Genomic DNA, 23,589 nt, shown 5'->3' on the forward strand with positions numbered 1-23,589 from the left:
TCTCCCCGGCCGAAGCCAAACCCTCCCTAACCCTCCCTCACCTCGACACGGTGCGCGTCCCCGGTCCCTGCCTCACCCTCCCACCTCAGTGACAGCATCTCATCACGGGGACAACGTCCAGTTCAAGCCCGAAACCTCACCATGACCTCGGCTTAAGCAGCAGCAAGGACGTCTCCACCAGAAACCTTTTTATAAAGCCAACTTGAAAAGGTAGGTTTGCGTTTCCTGAACTGTTGTAGCGGTGCTTAGAAGCCTCCATCATGTATGGCCAGCTGGTTTACTTTACAGCCTTACTTTCTCAGCTGACACATATTGATTTGTGTCTCGGTTTTCATTGTAAAGTGTTCAGCTCTTATTACTGTGCCAGACAGTGTTATTTACAGTAAAGCTGCTCGGTTCCTACTGTAGATTTCTTAGTTTCAATCGTCCCTGTAGCCCACTATTAGTCACAATATTTTCCCAAAGTCAAAGTGAAAGTTAGTTATGTCACTGTTTACTGACCCCAGGCCCAGACATAACTGCATTTCTTCTAATGGATATCTAAAGAAGCATTGGAACATAATGGTGTATAATTAAATGTATTCTTAAGAAATGTGCAACCGGCCAATTACATGATGGTTTCACTTTGAGTTATTCAGGTCATTTGTTGTTAGAATGTGTTGTGTGCATCCTTATGAGAGTTTTTGACCTGAAACCTTGTATGCTAGTATTTCCCCCCCCCAATATTGTTACCACAGCCATACTGGTTTTGTTTTCAGTGTGTCATAATGGCAAAATGTGGTCCTGCAGAGACCTATAGTACTGTAGCAGAAACTACCACACAAACACTTTTGAGTCATTTGCTAGGTGTTTAACTTACTGTCTGTCTCTGGACAGATTTTGTCACTGCAATAGCGTCACAACCGTGCAAGATGCAGTCACAACACTTTACAGCTAAAGTTCAAGTTTGAATAGGTGCTTATTTAAAGCAAGTCCTATAGGGCTGCCCACTTTACCACAACTGTAGGCCCCTGGTCCAACATTTGTATTAATTCTATAACGACATTGTCTAGAGAAATAAGTAGGCTAATTTACCTCATCATAAAGGATGCCATGCTGACCCCACATTAATACACCACAAGACAGTAACAACCACTCTCAATCCACTTAATTATTGTTTAAAGACAGCCAGATGTGTGGCATAAAGCTGAGTCAAACACACACTGGCATTAAGACAAACATAAATACCATAAACAATAGATGTTCATTTCTGTATTACACACATCATCCTCAAAAAGTATACAACCTGACTTTGAACAGGCCTCTTCGTTAGAGTTAATCAAGTGATTTGTTGTTTGTCTGTTTCCTTATAAAGTCACTAAAGTCACTTACAGTAAACTTGTTATTAATTTTAAACGAATGCTGTGCAGATGCCACAAAAACAACATTAGTATTTACTGCGGCAGTATATCACAAGAGATATAAAACTCAATTTGAACTACTCTTCCAGAAATGTACAACTACCTTCAGAGGCCAAATGGGTAATGGTTTCACTTTGTTTGAGATGTTCTAGACTTTTGTTGTTTCAGTTCCTAGATCGGCTTACTTATGATTGTAACAATAGCGGTGTAATCTGTGGGTTCATGTTCACAGGGTTTCATGCAGCGAACATTGACAAATTATTCTTTTTATAATACAGCGGCAGAGGAGAAAGGTCAACAAACGTCATTATTACGTGAAGACTGAGAATGTTCTGTAATGTACAGCATGAACCAAGCTGAACACAGCAAACACTGGGTATAAAAAAAAATAAAGAAAGACTGCCTTATTGTCATTGTTCTATATCCGGTTCGTTCATTCAAGAGGGTCATATAGCCTATCCATCTATAAATGTGTTTTTGTGTGTACAACCTGCCTCAGAGCTGGGAAATGACATTCATGAGCTACTGTAACACACACTAGGAATAGCATATGCAGTACTGGTTGTCTTTTGGGATGGTAAAGATTAAAATATTGAATGTTGGTGTTGCAGTTCTGACATTCCATCGAGGATTTTCACTTCAAATCCTCTAAAACCTCAGACTCCAGTAAAAGACATGTCAAGGGGCTAATAAGGGTCCTAAGATATTTGTTGTGTCCATAGTGTTTCTCCCAGTTTTATTTAATAATGGCACTGCTGCACATCTATAGGGTTTTACAAGGCGGCAGCCTCCACAGATGGAGAGTTAGAGAACTGAAAGACTAGAGAGAGGAGAAGACATGACAAACAACTCCACAGTCTCTAGATTCAAAAAGAGAAAGCATACAGTGTAGAAAGTGAGGAGGAAGCATGCAATAAAAGAGTGTATGACAAGGCAAGAGACAATTCTGGAAACTGTATCTGAAAGCTGATCTGCTTAAACTTATATGAAGAGAGGCAGAGTCACTTTTTCTCAGGAGTATTGATTTTAAGCTTGCTGCCTGCCTGCCATCCTGTTTGTACCTTCTCGTATGAGAGAACACTGAGATGTTTAAAGCCCAACACTGAGATGTTTAAAGCTTCCCCTCTGCAACCCCATCTCTCATCTTCCTGCCGTTACTTAGCCGGGATAAAACACAGCGAGTGAAAGCTGTGAGGTGTGTAATATTAACAGGTCAGCATAAATGGGTAGAGGGGAAAGTGAGAAGAGAAGAGTGCAGGGGGAAATGCTGCTCCATTACTCTTTCTCCTCCACTGTATGAGGAGACTGACAGTGATCCGGCTCCAGCCGGCAGTCCCCAGGCAGATGCAGCTCTCTACTGAATGTCATTTCCTCATTATGGCTCCAACAGACCAGAGATGGTCTGGTGTGTGTGGTGTGGTGTGGTGTGGTGTGGTGTGTGTGTGTGTTGCCTGTGTGTGTGTGTGTGTGTGTGTGTGTGTGTGTGTGTGTGTGTGTGTGTGTGTGTGTGTGTGTGTGTGTGTGTGTGTGTGTGTGTGTGTGTGTGTGTGTGTGTGTGTGTGTGTGTGTGTGTGTACACGTGTGTGTCCGGTTGTGTAGTGGTTGAAATGCCTGATTGATTTTACACTTTCTCTTTTCTGTGAGAGAAAAATCTTTTTTCACCCACTGAAACAAAAAAAAGTCTCAATAACAATAAATAGAGTGCATCACATACTTGCTGTTATTTTTTTTCAAGTGAGCAGTTTTCTTGTCACTTGTTTAAAAAGAGAAAATATGCTTTTATGGTTTTTACCTCCTCTTCTATAGCCACCTCGACCTTCCTCATCCCTCAGTTTTATTCCTCTTCTGTGTCTTTCACTTACTCGTCTTTCCCTCTGCAGACAATCCCATGGGCCATAGCAGAGGGACGCCGGCTGAGCGGAGATGTTCAGAAAGAGGCCCCCTCCAGGTCAGTACCTGACACTCAACACGCTAATGACTGGTGCATTAAGGTAAACTAGCTACTCCAGATGTCCAAATCTGCAAAGTAACTAAAGGTACAAAATAAATGTAGTGGAGTAAAGGTAGCATAACATTTAAATAATCAAGTAAAGTACAAATATCTTAAATATTGTACTTACTTGTATAGATGTACTTAGTTACTTTACGCCTCTGTGTAAATGTTATTGAAGTGTAAACTTAAAGAACAAGTAGAAAAAGTAAAATCAGATCTCAGTAAGGACAATGGACATACAGCACAATCATAGTTTCAAATTTATAATTGTAATATCCAGATTCCAAATGGATACAAGATGCGTATTATTTCCAATTGCAAAGCGGACCACAGCTCGGTGAAGATGTGACAGTTGATTGTAAAGATAGTATTTTTACGTCATGCTGTATTCTTGTCCGGCAGTGGCTCAGTCAGTAGGGGCTCGGATTGGGAGCTGTAGGGTCGCTGGTTCAAGTCCCTGGACCAAACTTAAAATATGGCAGTTCACCTCCTAGCCCCTGCCATGGTGCCCTTGCTCCCCGGGTGCTGTGCAATACTGTAGGTGCCCACTGCTCCTATACTAGGATGGTTTCAAAGCAGAGACAAATAAAGAGGGTTTGGGTTTTTCAGGCTTGTGGTTGCAGTATGCAATGGCATTTATTAGTTGGATGTGTTCTCCACCCCATGGATGCAACTCAAATTGATAATGGTTTCACTTTGTTAGAGATGTTCTAGACTTTTGTTGTTTCAGTTTCTAGATCGGCTTCCTTATAATTGTAACAATAGCTGTGTAATCTGTGGGTTCATGTTCACAGGGTTTCATGCAGCTAACAGTGAAACATTATCATGTTTATCATACAGCGGAAGAGGAGAATGTTTTCCGTCAACAAACTTAATTATTACGTGAAGAATGAGAATGTTCTGTAGTCTACTGTACAGCTTGAACCAAGCTGAACAAAGCAAACACTGGTTATAAAAAACAAAAACAAAACGAAAGACTGCCTTTGGTCATTGTTCTATATCCGGTTCATTACACCATTACACCATCATAGCCTTTCCATCTATAAATGTGTTTGTGTGTGTACAGTACAACCTGCCTTCAGAGCAGGGAAATTACATTAATGAGCTACTGTAACACATTAGGAATAGTTTGTGTGCTACTGGTTGTCTTTTGGGATGTTTAAAATTAAATTACTGAATGTTGGTGTTGCAGTTCTTACATTCTGTCAAGGATTGTCGCTGCTTCAAATCCTGTACAACTTCAGACTCCAAAAAGATATGTCAAGAGGCTAGTAAAGGTGCAGATATTCGCTTTAGTTAATAATGGCACTGCTGCAGATCTATAGGGTTACAAGGTGGCAGCCTCCACAGACGGAGAGTGAGAGAAGTTTGGTTACATTTAACTGCATAGGCTATAGGTATATTGTGTCACAATCTAGACCAGTGAATGCATATGACAAGACTTTGTGGAAAAGTGTGTTCGGCAATCTTAAATATATCGGCACGAGTCTCGCCAAACAGCACGTGCACCGGCACCTGCCTTGCCCCGCCCATTGCAGTGCACCTTCTCCTTTAAAACGTGCAGGAAACTGCGCTGCTGAACCAGCCACTTTGGCTCTAAACGCACAGCCTTGTCCTAATCAGCTCATGCTTTCTGGATCCAAAATGGCGCCCAGTTACCTCATCTGGCAACTTGTTCAGCTGTGAGGTCCCTGCAGAGGCGGCTGCCATGGCAACGTCAGTGAAACCAAGAGGTTACGTAATGCTTTTAGTGTTTATGTTGTGGATGAGACGTAAAGCTGACGGTGCAGACTCTGCACATGGTCTCTTGATTGATAAGGCAGCTGTGGTGCAGAATTGATAACGCATTTTCGATGTGTGCGTCATAGAGACAAAAAAAAAACTCAAAGGCTAAAATCAAGTGAACAACCTTCGTGTTTAATATTTATTATATCTGTTAAGAGATTGTCCTTATTCTACACCATGACCTCAGTGTTTCTGCGGCAGGAGGGAGAGAAACATAGCAACTGATGGACCCAGTGTCCGTGGCTGCGTGCGTGTTTGTGTTTGGGAGGCGAGAGAGGGAGAAACAGAGAGACAGGGATGGGACGGTGCGGTGCGCGGGCAATCCAACTTGACTGAAGTTGGGACCGGAGCTCCATCCCCGCGTCCTTGCGGAGATGCGGCGGTCATTGAATAACAGCAATTCAGATGGTGACTGCTAGAAAAGTTAAGATGACAGTACCGAAAGACATCCCGGAGAAATGGTTTCCACTCGTTTTTCCCCTGAAAAGAAAGAAACAAAAAGGACTTAATGGAGCCACGTCGAAAAAGAAGAGGACAGGTACAGTTTGTGTGAGAATTAAGGATGCGGGGTAATTGAGCTTGTTGATGTCAAAAAGTCTTCACTATCGTCGTCATCAGCAGGAGTTTGTTGCACATCTCAAAATAAACATCATTTTTCACTCTCATCCCAACTGTGTCCAAGTGTCACTCCTGCTTCTTCATTTTGCTCACTCCATTTTATAAATAACTGTGTTTGTGTATGTGTGTGAACACTGTGGGCTACACCTCATCATATTACATGTCTGCATCAGACTTAATATACTATTCCACGTTGTTTTGCTGTTCCTGCAATCACAGAGGTTTTTCATTCTGTTAATTAGACATCAGCATCTGACATGAATAGCTAAACAGTAGCCTATAGTAAACAATAGGGAAATAACAACAATGGACATTTTTCATACTTAAATTCAGTTTTTAGTCCTTTGTCCTAATATAAGAAGCTAGCCTGTTTAATGTGTCATCGCTCTAATTTAGCTGTTTGCCTGATGTTTGCTGCTGATTATGAATCTGTGCATGTGTAAACAAAACTGAGTGCATATAAATCTGTATTTTGCATAAATAAGTAGGATGATGTCCTTGTTGTCTCGGCTGCCTGAGACACTGATCAATCTTCCAGGCGCCAGCCTCCGCTGTCACTGCACTGCCTTGTCTGTACTCCTTAGCTTAACTATCACAAATCACAGTGGATGTACACCTTCATTTGACCTCCAGCCCACCAGTCTGTCACTGTTTCCCTCTGCATTGTTTCCAACAAATGATATCACTGTGTGTGTGTGTGTGTGTGTGTGTGTGTGTGTGTGTGTGTGTGTGTGTGCGTGCGTGCGTGCGTGCGTGCGTGCGTGCGTGCGTGCGTGTGTGCGTGTGTGTGCGTGTGTGTGTGTTTGCACGTGCATGTGCGTGAGAATGACTGCAGACAATTCTACCATCCCATCTTCTTCTAATTAAATCAGCCACAATGAGTGAGGATCCCTTCTGCACAGAGTCTCATCCTGACTTTTAGTGATGTGAATGACAATAGCATTTCCTATAGCTCAGGCTGACTCTGCTCTTTGGTCATTATTCTTATGACTTCAGTCTGCGTTCACTGTGCAGTGAGTGTGTGTTGCTGCAGACACGAGGAGATTCTTGACAGTGGCATGTGTCCTCACATGTCCGGCCAGGGAGGGAAGAGTGTTAAAGAGACAGGGATGATATACAATGGATTTAGGAGTTAGCCAATCTGTGTGAAATATTGTGATATTAAGGCTTACTGTTTTACTCAATATTTATGGTAGTTGTTTATTAAAACCTTACGCTCTCAGCCGAGTAAGCCTGCAAACTGAACGTTTCTCAGTAATGGAGCTTTATAGATTTATACAGACTTGCTGTGTAGCATCTCGTCTGCGTCAGGGTTTCATATGCCCTTGGAGCTGCCAGAGACATTAAACACTTAATGGACAGTTTGCTAAAGATGCTCGTGCATTCAGTTAGGGGTGGTTAGCTTGCACAGCTAGACACCGCCTGGTCTGACATCAGCCTCAGTCTCTCTCTGCTTACCTAACATCTGGCCTCTTCATGGAGGGTTAATGCAGCTTTTGCTCTGCCTGTCAGGCAGAATCTCTCTGGTAAACACTTCCCACTGAAAGCACTGTTACGACCTTCAGGTAGATGGGAGGGAAAAGAGGAGAAAAAGGATTGGAAGAGTTTCAACAGCAAGACATGGTGGAGGATGTTCATCTACCTAATCAGACAAATGTGATAGTGTTATACCAACAAGAGTTTAAAAGAGAGGGAAAATCAAATAAAATCCGCCAAGAGTTGCATTTTTATTTTATTTACATTCACAGTCATAACAACTGTAGAATTCACTGAGACCAAACACTAACACTGTGATAGAGAATGTTGTGCACTCATTCTGTTGCACTTGATGCAACATTACTCCTCTTAGGTATTAGCAGCCACTAGTAACTTCAAATGTAAATCAAAGGGACATATGGCAAATCATTTGTATATTTTAACAATACTAAATCCAATCCAATCCACTTTACACAATGTGTCCAAAAAGCATCCATAGTCGACTGGAGATCATCTTCTGCACCAAATCTGTTTTATAACCTGAAAGTGATACTGCATCTTTTTAAGTGGCCCGTGTTTGTTTGTTAGAAGAGACCCAGATAAAACAAGTCTTCACAGTGCTGCAGAAACACAGGAAACCACAGGGTCTTTGTTTATGTGTGCATGAGATTATGTTTTATGATGTCCCTTCCTGTATTGCCTCATTGCATCTCAGTCATCAGTCAAAGGAGTGTTTCGGAGCTACAGTACGTCTGTGCAGAACATATACTTCTGGCCTGAATTTTAAATCTGGATGTGTGTGTGTGTGTGTGTGTGGGCGTGCATGTGAACTATGTACAGCCCTGTGCAAAACAGGCCAGTCATTTCATTTAAAAAGCAGTCTCATCAATATTAGAGGAGACAGGCATGGTGGAGGAGGAGGGGAACTCCCAAACTACCTTGCTTCAGCATAAAGAGAAACCTAAAAACAGCAAGAGGATAAAGAGCAGGGTCAAAAGGGGAGAAACATACATTTCACTGGTGTATTTTTGTTCTTTATAGATTTAAGTCATAATGCATGTAATGCTTTATCTGTGACTACCTGGCATAGCTCCTGGTACTACTTTTTACTCCTACAGATGTTCACGATCGTGATTACATTTTGCTTCTCTGTCCCAGATTGCACATATAGTCATTAAGAGAAAGAGGCAGCAGATAATTGAAGATCAGATATAATTGGACAGAATGAATGTGACTTACCCAATACTCAAAACAACCTTCAGCAGACTACTAGCTACATTGATTTATAAATAAACACACACAAAGTGGACTGTCTCTTTCTCTGTTCTCCAGTTCTCTGGAGGATTTTACTGTTATTGACATTTTAGAAATTATTGCTGGTCCTTTTACAGTATGCGCTTTGACCAATGACTTTGAGACACAGAGATGCAGTGGTTTGGGTGCTTTTCTGTAAAACTAAGTGGTGATATCATCGTTCATGCCTCATTATGTGTCTTGTGTTTCTGCAGAGGAGGAGAGAAAGGTCAGAGCCAATGACAGAGAGTACAACGAAAAGTTTCAGTACGCGGTGAGACAGCTTAATCCTGTCCATGTTCCAAAATATTGTCGAAAGATGAGAGACCATTTGTATGTAATTCAACTGAAATAATCTGAGTCAAAATATAATTTTCTATTTTTCCTCTCCTCATCCAGAGTAACTGTATTATGACATCAAAGTACAACATCGTCACCTTTCTGCCCGTCAACTTGTTTGAGCAGTTCCAGGAAGTAGCCAACACCTACTTCCTTTTCCTGCTCATACTGCAGGTGAGGAGAGGGGCTGACCGAGGGATGTAAAACAGGGATTTGAGCATGGCACAGGAAGAGAGAAAAATAAAGTGCATGCTGAATTTTCAAAGGATGGAGAGTTACTGGCTTACATCTCTATAGGACAAATATGTGTTTTATTGTGAGCATGTTAGCATGGTGAAAGAAATTACACGTCTAATGGCGTTGGAGACAATGTTGTAGTCAAGGTAATATCAAGTAGATAGTGGTAGCTGAAGTAGAAATACCCAATCAAATATGTGTGTGTCTTGTGAAATCACCTGCTCACTTGGTACAGTTGGGTGCACTCAGGTTCTTAGGCAGCTGAGCGTTCTGCTGTGTGATGTAGCTTTCTCTGAATCACACTCTGCCTCTGTGTCCCTTTCCTAACTAATCTGCTCCTCTCTGTCTCTGTCTAGTTAATACCTCAGATCTCCTCCCTCTCCTGGTTCACCACCATCGTGCCTTTAGCTCTGGTGCTGAGCATCACTGCAGTGAAGGATGCCACAGACGACTATGTGAGCTCACTTTTTACGCACCGAATACTCATGCAGTTTTGCTCATGACATTTCAGTGAATTAAAGTAGCATGACTCACATTGACTTTTGTCTCCTGAAGTTTCGTCACAAGAGCGACAGCCAAGTGAACAACCGTCAGTCTCAGGTCCTCATCCGTGGCTCGTGAGTCTCCTGTCCTGTCATTTGCACCTGAGCACTCACAAGAACTTTGATTAAGTCTGCTTATCAGATTCTTTCAAGGTTTCCTACTTTGCAACCGTTTCTTAACATCTCTAACTCTATCTGTCTTTACTGTTTCTCTTTGTTTTGCTCTTACAGACTACAAAATGAAAAGTGGATGAACGTTAGAGTGGGTGATATCATTAAACTGGAAAACAACCAGTTTGTGGCAGTAAGTGTGTGATGTACATTTCCACAGACGAAACACTTAGACATAGACAAGCACATTTTAACTTTGTAATTAAACTACTTACTAACCTACTTCAGCGATCACCCTCAAACCGTCTCTGCCTGTTTTCATACTGTATTGTAAACAAAGTGCTAGGGGACGCTCCACGACATATGTTTGTTAGTTACTCACTTGTTTGCGGATGCTAATACTAATGTTGTTTTTGTGTCGTAAGTGCAGTGCAGTGGATTCTCAGCTGTTGTATCTATTTTCAGGCTGACCTGCTCCTGTTGTCTAGCAGCGAGCCTCACGGACTCTGTTACATCGAGACAGCCGAGCTGGACGGGTCAGAAAACACCCACACATTAAAATGACTCGCATTAACTCATAAACTGCAGAAACAAAAAAAAGAAAGAAAGAAAACATAAATAAGACATTTTATTTAAATTGATTCAAAATAATATTGTTATGTCAGTAAATAGTGCTGTAAGAACAACTTTATTAGTCCCTTGAGGGGAAATTAAATTCAAAGAAGCAACATGACCCTACATCTAATTAACTGTGTGGTGTATTGTCTTCCAGAGAGTCCAATATGAAGGTTCGTCAGTCGGTCTCAGTGACATCTGAACTTGGAGATCAGAACAACTTGGCTTCGTTTGACGGTGAGTTTCGAGAAAACTCATCCTCTACTCTTGATTTCTGGTTTGGTTCATCTTCAGTTAAGGTAATATTTAGGTCAACAGGTTTCAGTGTTTGGCACAAATGACATCCCCCTTCTCACCCTCCGACGAAACACACAAAATGTACACACACACACTTCCTTCTCTACCCTGCCAGCATTGAACGACAGCCCATCACCCGCCCACTAGTCCCACACAACGAAATACTTTTGTGTCAGCAGCACAGTGCGTGCGCCCACACACACACTCCTCACCTGCTGCGGAAAATACATTACTGCAGCAAATCAACCCACACTGCCTCATATCAACTTTCAAAAGGTGTGCGTTTCGGCCTTCGACTGTGTGACAAAGGAATGATGTAATGAGGATGAAACATTCAACCTTATATCATACAGTTAGAAAAAAAGACCTTATAATGTAATTGGATTTTGTGGGTATCTATAATGAAGCATCAAATTAGGATGTATCTGTGTTTGTGTTTAAAGGTGAGGTAGTGTGTGAGCCCCCCAACAACAAGCTGGATCGTTTCTGTGGGACTCTGTACTGGAGAGACAAGAAATACACCCTGTCCAACCAGAACATGCTGCTACGAGGATGTGTCCTCCGCAACACAGAGGCTTGCTACGGCCTCGTCATCTTTGCAGGTCTGTGTATTTTTTGCATTTGAATAAAGTATGTATATGATGTGTATAGCAGCTCTTAATTCCCCTGTTTTTCTCCCAGGCCCAGATACCAAGCTAATGCAGAACAGCGGTCGCACCAAGTTTAAGCGTACGAGCATCGATCGCCTCATGAACACTCTGGTCCTCTGGGTAAGACACCCCAAACCTCTCACTTTCCTCGCTCATAATGTCACTATTTCAGGAAATGAGCTCAGTGGCTTTACCTAGATTCATATATCTTCTCTAAGCCAGCCTAACTTGGGTTCAACTGTCCAGAGATCAAAATGTAACACATCTGATTTGGACCCGTATGTCTCCCTACAATTTCTCCATCTGTGTGTTTCTATCAGATCTTTGGCTTCCTGGTGTGTATGGGAGTGATCCTGGCTGTGGGTAACGCAGTGTGGGAGAGGGAGGTGGGCTTCTTGTTTCAGAGCTATCTGCCCTGGGACCCTCCTGTGGACAACTTCCTCTTCTCGGCCTTCCTCTCCTTCTGGTCCTACGTTATTATTCTCAACACCGTGGTGCCTATCTCTCTGTATGTCAGGTGAGGAGAAGTCCAAGACATACAGTTTGAAATGCAAGCTTGTATACAGTAGAAGACACATATGAGACAAGACATATACAACATTCCTGCTTATATCAGACAGTAAGCTTTGTTGACACTGTTTGTACATGTGGTCTGCAGAGATTTCCTCTCAGGTAAGGGAGCTGACACCCTGAAAACTGTTTCCTCTGCTCACCAATTTACAAACAAGCTACTGTTGAACCCCTGAACCTTTGACCTAGAACACTTTGAGGTTGTTTGTGTGACTTACATAAACTACTAACTGATTTGTTCCCCCTATCTTTGTAAGTGTTAGAGAACTCCACGTGGCCCTATGTTAGATTACTATTACTCTGTTGTTAATGTAACAGCGTCTCTTTCTCACCTGTCTGTGTATCAGTGTGGAGGTGATCAGGCTGGGTCACAGCTACTTCATTAACTGGGACCAGCAGATGTTCTGCTCACAGTGTAACACACCAGCTGAGGCCAGGACCACCACTCTGAATGAGGAGCTGGGCCAGGTACAGCAAAAACAGTCTATGTGTCATATTTATATTTCATGCATGTTCATTTATCGTCTATTATGTATATCAATCCATCCTACATTGGCCCTAGTTTCCGTTGCTTATGATGCTTAGTTTTCATCTTATATTCTATTGAATTTGAATTCTGAAAGAATGGTAGAATTAGGTCAGAAATGAAATACACCTGCAAACTGAAAGCTGTCTAAATTCAGAGACGAGGATGATACAGATATTGATTTGAATAATGTATGGCCCTCTAGGGCTTTGGTGTACAGTATACACTTTATAAACTGCTATTTCTTGAACTTCGACAAAATCAATTACTTTGTCTGTGTCGATTTAGATCATGTGTTCACATTTAATTTACTTTCATTAGGTTGAATACATCTTCAGCGACAAAACAGGAACTCTCACTCAGAACATCATGAGCTTCAATAAGTGCTCCATCAACGGACAGACTTACGGTAACTGCACACACACACCACACTTACCAAACCACGCATTGCAAATGAGGCCTTTAAACCAAATAGCCACTTTATTACATACACATATACTCCACGCTATACACACTCCATTCAATACAACTGTAAAACAATCTATTTTTAATATGTTCGGTTTGTTTTTTTGACTACATAAATTGTATAATAGGCTTTTTGCTAAGGTCACAGGTCACATGTAAAGCTGGTGTTGAACCGGGCTATATTGTATTCTGAACAGTGTGTGTGTGTGTGTGTGTGTGTGTGTGTGTGTGTGTGTGTGTGTGTGTGTGTGTGTGTGTGTGTGTGTGTGTGTGTGTGTGTGTGTGTGTGTGTGTGTGTGTGTGTGTGTGTGTGTGTGTGTGTGTGTGTGTGTGTGTGTGTGTGTGTGTGTTACTATCAGGTGAAGGGTCAGACCCATTGGGACCTCAGCCAAAGGTAAGAATACTTATTTTGTTCTAAGTCAACACACACACACACACACACACACACACACACACACACACAGATACACACACTTATTATCAGAGTCCCTGTCTCACCGTTTAATTTCAGAGATTGGACTTCACTCCCTTCAACCCCCTGGCAGACCCGGATTTCTGTTTCTACGACGACACCCTGCTGGAGGCAGTGAAAGTGGGCGACACGCACACTCACAAGTTTTTCCGCCTGCTCTCCCTCTGTCACACCGTCATGAGCGAGGAGAAGAGCGAGGGTGAGCAAGGGCAGGGGAGAGGGGATTCTGGGAGGTCAAATAGCAGCAAACAGGGTCACCACACACCCTCTGTCCATCTGTACGCTATGTATTGCCCATTATTTACCATATTTTATCTGTATACCCAGGAGAGCTGCTCTATAAGGCTCAGTCTCCAGATGAGGGCGCTCTAGTGACGGCAGCTCGAAACTTCGGCTTTGTGTTTCGCTCCCGAACACCTGGGACTATAACCACCACGGAGATGGGACGATCCGTGACCTACACCCTGCTCGCCATACTGGACTTCAACAACATACGCAAGAGGATGTCTGTTATAGGTGTGTGTCTTTTTCAGTTTGAAAATTACAAATAAACCGGTAAACTATTATTCATATTTTTTCTATATTTTTGGGGACTTTTAATCTGTCATTAGGCCACTTTACTTATTTCAGGTAAAGTGGCATGTACAGGGACATTTAAATTACGATCCACACTCGTACAAACTGACACGATAGGCTATTAGTCATGTTTTATCCATCAGTGAGATTTCACTGTGTGTTCCTGTGATTAGTATTCCTGTAAGGTGCTGGAAAGCTGCCCAGAAATAACTGGTCATAAATCACCTTGCTTTCACACAAATGTGGTCAAGCAAAAGAGCAGCGAGGACCACGAGGCACACGTTCATACATCTCTGCCACAGACTGCGTTCTGTTTATCTCCCACTATCCGCAGGAACGACATTTGTTAAAGCTCAGAAAGAGGAGATTGTTATTTGAAGATAATGTTGGAGGTGTATAGATTTCTTTAAGTATGTTGTCTTCCCTACTTTTATTATTTTCAGTGCGTAACCCAGAGGGCAGAATATGTCTGTACTGTAAAGGAGCTGACACTGTGCTGCTGGAGAGACTCCACCCCTGCAACCAGGAACTGATGAACATCACCTCGGACCACCTCAATGTGAGTAAACACATATCACATTATCTCCTGGGTGGATGGAGCTGTACTGCCACCTAGTGCCTCCAAACTTGAAAACAGCTATGAATGTCCAAGCCTTAACTCATACTCATACTCTACTTTTCCTGATAGATAGATAGATAGATAGATAGATAGATAGATAGATAGATAGATAGATAGATAGATAGGTAGGTAGGTAGGTAGGTAGGTAGGTAGGTAGGTAGGTAGGTAGGTAGGTAGGTAGGTAGGTAGGTAGGTAGGTAGGTAGGTAGGTAGGTAGGTAGGTAGGTAGGTAGGTAGGTAGGTAGGTAGGTAGGTAGGTAGGTAGGTAGGTAGGTAGGTAGGTAGGTAGGTAGGTAGGTAGGTAGGTAGGTAGGTAGGTAGGTAGGTAGGTAGGTAGGTAGGTAGGTAGGTAGGTAGATAGATAGATAGATAGATAGGTACTTTATTAATCCCAATTTGGGAATTGTTGGCGTAATAAGACAATGTATCACCTTGATATGTGGCAGACGTGGCAGACCATCAGCCTCAAGGTTTCCATTGTTTCTCCTTGTGTCAGAATGTTCGTATATTTAGTCACATGTCTGTGTAAATGTGTTTTGCTATAGGAGTATGCGGCAGATGGTTTGCGGACGTTGGCTCTGGCCTACAGAGACCTGTCAGAGGACGAGTGGGAGGCGTGGTCAGAGAGACACCGCATCGCTGCCAAGGCTGCCAGCTGCAGAGAGGACAGACTGGCAGCCGCATATGAGCAGATAGAGCAAGACATGGTGGTTAGTGACTTGTGCGGAGAGTGTGCACTTGACAGTATTGTTAATTTGGATTGTGATAACCATGGCGGCAACTATTCCTGGGGTACATTTAAGGCTAACATCACAAGGCTAGCAACATCTCATATTTTCTACAGTGCTTTTTTAGTCCATTGCTCATAATTTCTCATCAGCCATATTCCTCTTCCTTCAAATTACATTCAAGCAAGTCTTTGAAAATTCCTCACAAAGTATTTATGAGCCTTTATTTATTTTTTCAACCCATTAGATGCACTTTTTGATGCACACCAAGAGTTGTTTTGACGTCTTTTCGTGGGTCAACACATGGGTGTGTGTGTGTGTGTGTGTGTGTGTGTGTGTGTGTGTGTGTGTTGTGTGTGTGTGTGTGTGTGTGTGTGTGTGTGTGTGTGTGTGTGTCTGACTTTAAGTTTCTTTTTGTGGAACATTAAGCCATTTCTTCATACGCAAAATGAGTCTTCCTTCTGCAAACTAAAATTAATATTGTCAATCAAAAAAGGGAACTTTAGGTTTCGTTGGTTGTATCGTTCAGACATATTTGAATAGGGGAATTTCTTTACTGTGGATTAAAAAAAACAAACACTGTCAGATCTCAGATTAAGTTTCATACTTTCCTGCTTGAATAAGAATTGAAATGTACATGTATGTCTGTGTGTCTGTGTGTCTAGCTCCTTGGTGCCACAGCTATAGAGGACAAGCTGCAGGAAGGCGTCCCAGAGACCATCGCTGTCCTCTCTCTGGCTAATATTAAGATCTGGGTTCTCACTGGAGACAAGCAGGGTGAGACTCACACACATTTACACAAATGTCAGATCTGAGTTTGCACAGAGTTCTTTAAAAGCACCATCATTTGCAAATAACCAAACAAAATGTTAAATTTCACCATAAGTCCAGGGGCTGTGAAGAGTAACATTAAAAATATAATGGATGTCCAAACTGTCCCCCATTAAGAAGTCGAAAAGTGATATCAGGACTGCTTTCCTTTCACATATGAGTAAATGTTCTGCCAGACCTCCAGCTGATTACAACTTGTAGTCACCGACCACAAGCCAATGATCAACGAGGTCCATGTTCATGTGCCACAATTATGTAATTGATTTGAGGAGGCACATGCAAGAGCATATATAGACTGTCAAAAAACTGTGAAATTATTTATTTTCCTCACATATGACTGAAGATATAACGATGTTCAACTCAACTTTTGATCCACATGAGCGTGCAATTTGGCTCCTGTTCTCTTTGAATGGATGGATACAAAACACTGGCCTTCCACCATTTTCCTGTAGAGAGAAAACTCAGAGAAACTAATTTGCTGTGTTTTTCAGTTTTTTGAAACCTGCAGGGAGGACCTCTCAAATTAGAGCTACTTAAACCTAGGCCACAGTTCCAACAAAGGCATTATAAAATGAAATTGAATCTATATGTTGAACAGATGAGAGATTTGCATGTTCTTCTCAGCTTAAATACCAACATTGACTGAAGGATTTTCAATGGAAGTGAAGAAAAAAGATGAATGTTTACTATAAATATTTAACCAAATGCTTTACTCTCCCTTTCGCTCACATAGAGACGGCTGTCAATATAGGTTACTCCTGCAAGATGCTGACAGATGACATGACCGAGGTGTTCATCATCAGTGGACACACCGTCCAGAGCGTACGACAGGAGCTCAGGTCAGTCTGTCTTTTACCCTGCATTGTAGGATACACAATAAACTGAAGTTACAAAATGCATTTATATTCATGTTTATAGTGTGTGTGGAAGCACAGTGTTTCAACTACTGTACAAGAGTTACTGAGCAATATCCAGCTCTTTACCCTAGCTATAAAATAGACACTATACAGTTAAATCAAGACAATAAAGTATCTAAAAGCACAGCCAAACAAATGAACTAAATACGCCAAAAAGGGCCTTTTCAGTAAGTTCAAAATATATTGTTGTTAATAGTTCTTTCTAACAATAACTAAAACATCAACCATTTCTGGTGCTAAACCGGCATAGGCATGTCAAAGATTTTGCCCTGTAAATGCAATTGTTTAGGCCACTGCTACAATATCCACACTCCAGCCTCCTGTAACATTTAACTCATGAACTCAGTGACTGATACTGACTGTCTTCCTCTCCAGGAGGGCGAGGGATAGGATGATCGAGATGTCAAGAACCAGAGATGGAAAAGAGGAGGGGGTGGAGGGATGTTTCATGGGTAACGGTTTCAGAGAAGGACAAGGCGATAGTAGGGGAGGAGAGAGACAGCTGCAGTGCCCTCCTCCTCCTCCCTCTAACCTCATGGACAACATCTCTGGAGAATTTGCCCTCGTAATCAACGGCCACAGTCTGGTATAAAAAACAACCACCGCCACCTTCACATTCAAAAAAAGCAGATGCCATTAAGGTTAAACTGTCAGCTGTGAGAAAATAATAATTTGCCTGAAGTGTGTTTTTTGATCAACAACCCATATTTCCCCTAGAACTATACAACTCTAAACCCTTAACATTTACCCTTAAACTTCTCATCTGTATCTGCTGTTCTTTTATAGGCCCACGCACTAGAAGCAGACATGGAGACGGAGTTTGTGTCGACGGCGTGTGCGTGCAAAGCCGTGATCTGCTGCAGAGTCACCCCGCTGCAAAAAGCTCAAGTGGTGGAGATGATCAAGAAACACAAGAAAGCCGTCACCCTGGCTATAGGAGACGGGGCTAACGATGTTAGCATGATCAAAAGTGAGTTGTGCAGATGTGTATTAGAGGAGGAAGTGTTTGTTGATGATTTTTGAGACGGAGAGGAAAGAGAGAAGTTGAGCCACATAGGTGCGTGACTACCTTTATGCAATGGAAATTCTCATCAGAAGGACAGAAGAAGTTGTTTATCTACATCGTGTTACTAGTAGTCGAGAAAGGTTGTGTGGAAATGTCTCTTGCCGTAAGTGTGATTTCCTCATCAAGATATGAACAGATTTTTTGTGTCGTCAATTTCGTGAGTGTCAACCTAAACTCAACTTATTTGAAGGTTGGCCACTCATTTCTGTCTGCAGACAAACATTGTTGAAATCTGAGTGGAAATACCAAACATACCAGATGTCAGACTGAACTTTGGGAACATTTGTATACAATGTTAAAAGAAATATATTTAAAAAATGTAGATTTTATGTAATCGTTAAAACAAAAACATGAAGTCTTGTGTTTTAATATTTCACTCTGTGCATATTGCAAATTGCTTTCATTAATAGTTGCAACAGTGTGAAACAGAATGACATTAAGAGTTGTTGTTTTTTTACGTTAAAGCAGCTTAAGGGGAAACAGAGAGGTTTGGTTAAGCCAATAACCCAATGTTCCGTTTCTTTTAATATATGTGTAATAGTAAGTGTTTTGTAAGTGTTGCATCACCTTGTGGGTTTGTCTGTGTATGTACAGTACGTCATGTGAACATGTTTTTTTTCCTGAGGCATTTGATTTTATATTTACTTCTTTTAAATAAGGAACAATAATAGTTTTTTCTTAAAGCCAAAAATGACATTTAAGCTTACATTTTTTGTGTACTTACCTTTCTCCCTCTTTCTCCGTGTGCCTCTCTCTTCCCGCACCTCCAGGTGCTCACATAGGAGTTGGTATCTCAGGTCAGGAGGGGATCCAGGCGGTGCTGGCCAGTGACTACTCCTTCTCCCAGTTCAGATTCCTGCAGCGCCTCCTGTTGGTGCACGGCCGCTGGTCCTACCTGCGCATGTGCCGTTTCCTCTGCTACTTCTTCTACAAGAACTTTGCCTTCACCATGGTGCACTTCTGGTTCGGCTTCTACTGTGGCTTCTCGGCACAGGTCAGAGGATAGAGCTCGTGAGACTACTCAAGGACATTGATCAGGGGGTAGAAAAGGGTAATCACTTTCAATGTGTTTGTGTGCATCTCCTCTATCTTTTAGACGGTGTACGATCAGTACTTCATCACTCTCTACAACATTGTCTACACCTCCCTCCCTGTGCTGGCCATGGGGATATTTGACCAGGTCTGTTCAAGCATAGTCACTGTGCATAGTTTGTGCTTACTTTAAATAGAAGAAGAAATCTAATAAATAACTATTAGGAACTAGGTCGCAAAAAAAAGACGATTATGTTTATTTCTGTAGTTATGACCACAACATAGCAGGCTTGACTTGTTTCAGTAATTGCAGCTCCTCACTTCCTCTCCTCTTGTAGGACGTTCCTGACCAGAGGAGTCTGGAGTATCCTAAATTGTACGAGCCCGGGCAGCTCAACCTCCTGTTCAACAAGAGAGAGTTCTTCATCTGCATCGCCCAGGGCATCTACACCTCAGTGGTGCTGTTCTTCGTCCCCTGTGCCATCCTGTCCGACGCCACTCAAAGCACAGGTGTGCCCCTCGCTGACTACCAGACCTTTGCGGTCACCACGGCAACAGCCCTGGTCATTGTGGTCAGCGTTCAGGTGAGAAGGTGTTAGATTTCCTCAAAGCTACCAAAGTGAACGGTCTGTTCCGTGCTGGAGCATTAACCGGCCTGTTCCTCTGTTTGTGTAGATCGCTCTGGACACAGGCTTCTGGACTGTTATCAACCATGTGTTTGTGTGGGGCTCGCTGGGCTTATACTTCTCCATCATGCTCGCTCTGCAAAGCCAGACCCTCTTCGGGATCTTTCCCAACCAGTTCCACTTTGTAGGTTGGTGTCCTGTTGTCTTTAATTGTCGGTTACACACAAAACGGCCTGACCAATATAATATAGCAATTTCCAATCAATATTTTTGTATCACATTTCTCAATTGTAGTAGTAATGTTATCATAATGTCAAGAATTGCAAGTTCTGACCCAGGCACAGGCAATGATTCAGTAAACAAAAGAAAACTTACATTCCAAATTAGGCAAAAAAGGTCCAAAAAAGGTCCAGCAGGTAGGTGATAGGTAAATCCAAATGTTAACCAGCAAAGCAACACACTGGATCACAACTGGACCTCAAACGATTTAAACTAAAAGCAAAGAAACAGGAGAAACAATGAGAAGGGAGCCCTAAGACTAAACACACAAGGAATGAAGGGAACTGGTGACAGCAGAACCAATGAGGAAGAGGTGAAACAATCAGGGATAAGCCAACAAATACACAGGCGGGAAAACGAGGAGAGTGAGTAAAACAACCCACCGATAAAATAACAGACAAAAGAGCCAAGGAGCATGACAAGATAGCACTGAGGAGGATGTTGTCAAAGTGACAGTTAACCTGTATCATTCAAAAAAGTATACTACTAATTATAAAGATGAAACCATGAAAAGGTCAATAGGGTCAAATAAACATACAATTCTATTAAACATGTAGGCACCTGTTTGTATAAATGAAGGATATCTAAGTCATGTCCTGTGGTGCTGAAACAATTATACACCAGTGAGTTCATTATGTAAAGATGTCTAATATCTGTGTGCTTGCAGTGTTTGGGAAATGCTGTAAAATCCTGAGACATATTTGCTCATGTTTGTTTATGTGTTTGTGATTGCAGGTAGTGCCCAGAGCACGTTGTTGCAACCAGTCGTGTGGTTAACTATTGCGCTGGCGACAGCAATATGCATAGTTCCAGTTTTGGCATTCCGCTTCCTTAAGGTGGATCTCAAACCTCAGCTCTCAGACACGGTGAGAAAATACACACAAAAACAAAGTTTCTGATGTGTCCATCTTGTTCGTTGGAACATGTGTCAGTGTTGCATCATCCCTACAGGTCAGTTTAAAACAAGCCAATGATTAACTTCTCACGTACAAACAGTTCATCTGAGTGTGTGTGTAATGATGAGTTCATTCTTACCGTCCTTAAATACTCTGTAAATATTGACTAAATTAGCCCAGTTACACCAGTGACTTAGTCTTACATCATATAAGCTCGGCTTTCAACCTGAGCTGCTGCTAAGGTGGTGTGAAAAATACCCTTTTTTGATTATTTTTTTGTCACTATTACTTGTGTCTGTCCTGGATATAAATTAAAGTTGTAAAGTACAAATAGGTTTGAGTATGGACTAGAATAACGATCAGATGGAGAAGAAAGAATAGAAGAATGAAGCAACCTTAAAGTAACAATTTCCCATTTGCTTAGCTTGGTACAAAGGCTGAAAACAGAATCAAACTGCCTAATTAAATTGAAAAAATCTCCTCTGCTCCATCTCCAGGTGCGCTACACTCAGCTGGTGCGGCAGAAGAAGAGAAAGCCGGCAGGTCGCAGTGTGGGCGGAGCCTGGCGGGGGGTGGGCAGTGTGTCGGAGGGCCGTCTGGGCGCCCGAGGCAGCTCCAGGAGGTCGGGCTACGCCTTTGCCCACACGGAAGGATTTGGAGAGCTGATCACCTCAGGGAAGAACATGAGGCTCTCCTCTCTGGCCATGGCCACCTTCGCCTCCAGACACAGCTCCAGCTGGATCGACACGCTGCGCAGGAAGAAACATTCTCACACTAACACCCCCCCCAGCGCCTCGGGGGAGAGCAGCCCAGCACCCAGCTGTGTCTCTGGGTCCATCCCGCCGCTCTCTAACTCCTCGTCTGTTCTGTGTGGCTCACAAGATGCACCCATAGAGGAGGAGACAGGAGCAGCCCCCGACACACAGACTGCCTCCACCTCATCCACACAGAACCCACCAGCTCCAGCACTAGCTTCAGAAGCAGCTGATGGTTCAGCCCAGACCCTCAATGCTGGTGTCCTCACCCCCGCAGCATTGAGGTCCCAGGGGGGAGACTCACCTGGAGGCTGGACGATAAGTCTGGGTGCCGTGCAGGTAAACTGCTGTTACTTCATGTGTCACTAACAAAAAATGAAACAGGTACAACAAATCTTACACAATTAACACAACTGTCCCTCTCTCCTACAGGAAGCTCTGTTGAGATGGAAGGGTCGAGCCTCTGCATCCAACAGCCCGGTGAAACTAGCAGAATAAATGGAGGAAAATCATGTCCACTGCTATCCATCACATGTTTACACACACATACAGGATGTGTGTGTTTTCCTGGAGATACTGATAAAAAAGCTCCCCACTCAGTGTTCTCCTCTCCCAACTAAAGCTTCTACAATAAATCGACTAAATCCATATCATAGGAACAGGTGGCACAATGTAGCAACATGGACATAGTCCTACTATGAATTGTGATGTTATGATGATATACATGTTCCAATGATAACTGTGTTCATGAATGACTACAAGATCAAGGTATTTAAAGAATTAGACTGAAGGAAAGCAGCAGATGCGATAACAGATTACTTACTATTAAGGATCTAAAAGATTGTTTCCACTTGTTATTTCAAGTTTAGCCTCACTCACAAACAAGTCTCGCAGAATCTCTCTTAATCAGCAATGGGTAGAATGAAGGAGCAGAACGATAAGACTTTCAATCAGCAAAGTGGAGGCAATATTTTCTGTAGAACTGTTTTTTGTTAAAAGCTTTACGTTCACTATAGTTCTCAGTGAGAACGGTACTTTACGTTACAGGACACTGCAAGATGTTGCAACACTTGTGTCTCTTTTCTCCTATGTATCTGTTTTTTTACTTGATATACCCCTACTTCACATGTTTTCCTTTTTTTGCATCATATTGATGTGTTTTATAATGGCCTAGTTGACCTTTAAGCAAGCCAAAGCATTTTATTTGTCGGACAAAGGGCCAGATCATGTTAATGTACCTCTGATGTAAATGTATTTCACCACCCTAGAAAGAACAAACTACCACTTGCTTACTGTAGGCATTAACAGACATCTAAACGTAATTTGTCAAACATTGTACACTTAAGTATAGTGTTGCAACATGTTTATTTGTCCGCAAATAAAGGGAATGTATTTTGGGATAATGATGCTTTAACAATGCCAACATTTTGGTCGTTTAAACTCTTTCTGTTTCCTGATCCATAAAACAAGTACGACATCCCATCTGTGTTGCAAATGTTCCTGTCAATCGCTGACCCCTGTCCACGACTGGGGTGAGATTATAAGTAAAGTAACCAGATGAACAATGTGAACTTGTGCTAGGATCTGTACCTACACTACAGTCTTCGATAAATCATCTCCTTAGTGGAAATACAACAGAATGCAAACATGATCTGCAAAACTAAGGCCAGAAATGAATGTACTGAACAGTATCTGGCCCCATGGATTGTCAAAGCACGGGTCAGCTGTGGTCAATAAACATGTCAGCTCTCTTTCAAATACTGTAAGAGGAACCAACTGTGTCCATGCAAACGATTTTTAAAGAAGAAATCAAAGTGCAAGAAAGAAATGACTACCTCTGGTGTGGCACCAAAATAACTCACAATTTGAGATTAT

The 23,589-nt window shown here is 42.2% G+C and overlaps 1 protein-coding gene across 3 annotated transcripts; it reads left to right on the forward strand.

The window, feature by feature from the left end:
• atp8b2 (ATPase phospholipid transporting 8B2) lies at window positions 1-23,472 on the forward strand. 3 transcript variants are annotated; one of them, XM_034128020.1, is made up of 30 exons: window positions 1-210; window positions 3,281-3,348; window positions 8,781-8,839; window positions 8,965-9,078; window positions 9,498-9,596; window positions 9,697-9,758; window positions 9,915-9,987; window positions 10,260-10,330; window positions 10,567-10,646; window positions 11,150-11,308; window positions 11,388-11,476; window positions 11,677-11,873; window positions 12,274-12,394; window positions 12,774-12,861; window positions 13,277-13,311; window positions 13,429-13,588; window positions 13,717-13,905; window positions 14,409-14,524; window positions 15,130-15,294; window positions 15,978-16,089; window positions 16,877-16,982; window positions 17,436-17,646; window positions 17,847-18,030; window positions 18,897-19,120; window positions 19,223-19,306; window positions 19,497-19,742; window positions 19,834-19,972; window positions 20,799-20,929; window positions 21,457-22,053; window positions 22,147-23,472. In XM_034128020.1, exons 2-30 carry the CDS (start codon window positions 3,324-3,326, stop codon window positions 22,210-22,212), a joined length of 4,002 nt encoding a protein of 1,333 aa, XP_033983911.1. In that variant the 5' UTR covers window positions 1-210; window positions 3,281-3,323; the 3' UTR covers window positions 22,213-23,472. The 3 variants fall into 3 exon arrangements, with proteins under 3 accessions (XP_033983911.1, XP_033983912.1, XP_033983910.1); XM_034128021.1 differs by lacking the exons at window positions 1-210; window positions 3,281-3,348 and adding an exon at window positions 3,371-3,391; XM_034128019.1 differs by lacking the exons at window positions 1-210; window positions 3,281-3,348 and adding an exon at window positions 5,507-5,716.
• The last annotated feature ends 117 nt before the right edge of the window (window positions 23,473-23,589 follow it).

The sequence above is a fragment of the Trematomus bernacchii genome, unplaced genomic scaffold (genome assembly GCF_902827165.1).
Source record: "Trematomus bernacchii unplaced genomic scaffold, fTreBer1.1, whole genome shotgun sequence".
In the NCBI taxonomy this organism is placed as follows: Eukaryota; Metazoa; Chordata; class Actinopteri; order Perciformes; family Nototheniidae; genus Trematomus; species Trematomus bernacchii.

Bases quoted from the DNA above. Each gene is read 5' to 3' on its own strand.
- atp8b2 (XM_034128019.1), top strand. From the start codon at position 5,584: ATGGTGACTGCTAGAAAAGTTAAGATGACAGTACCGAAAGACATCCCG. The intron at 13,312-13,428 runs GTAAGAATACTT...GTTTAATTTCAG, and splicing joins CATTGGGACCTCAGCCAAAG to AGATTGGACTTCACTCCCTT. The intron at 19,307-19,496 runs GTCTGTTCAAGC...CTCCTCTTGTAG, and splicing joins CCATGGGGATATTTGACCAG to GACGTTCCTGACCAGAGGAG.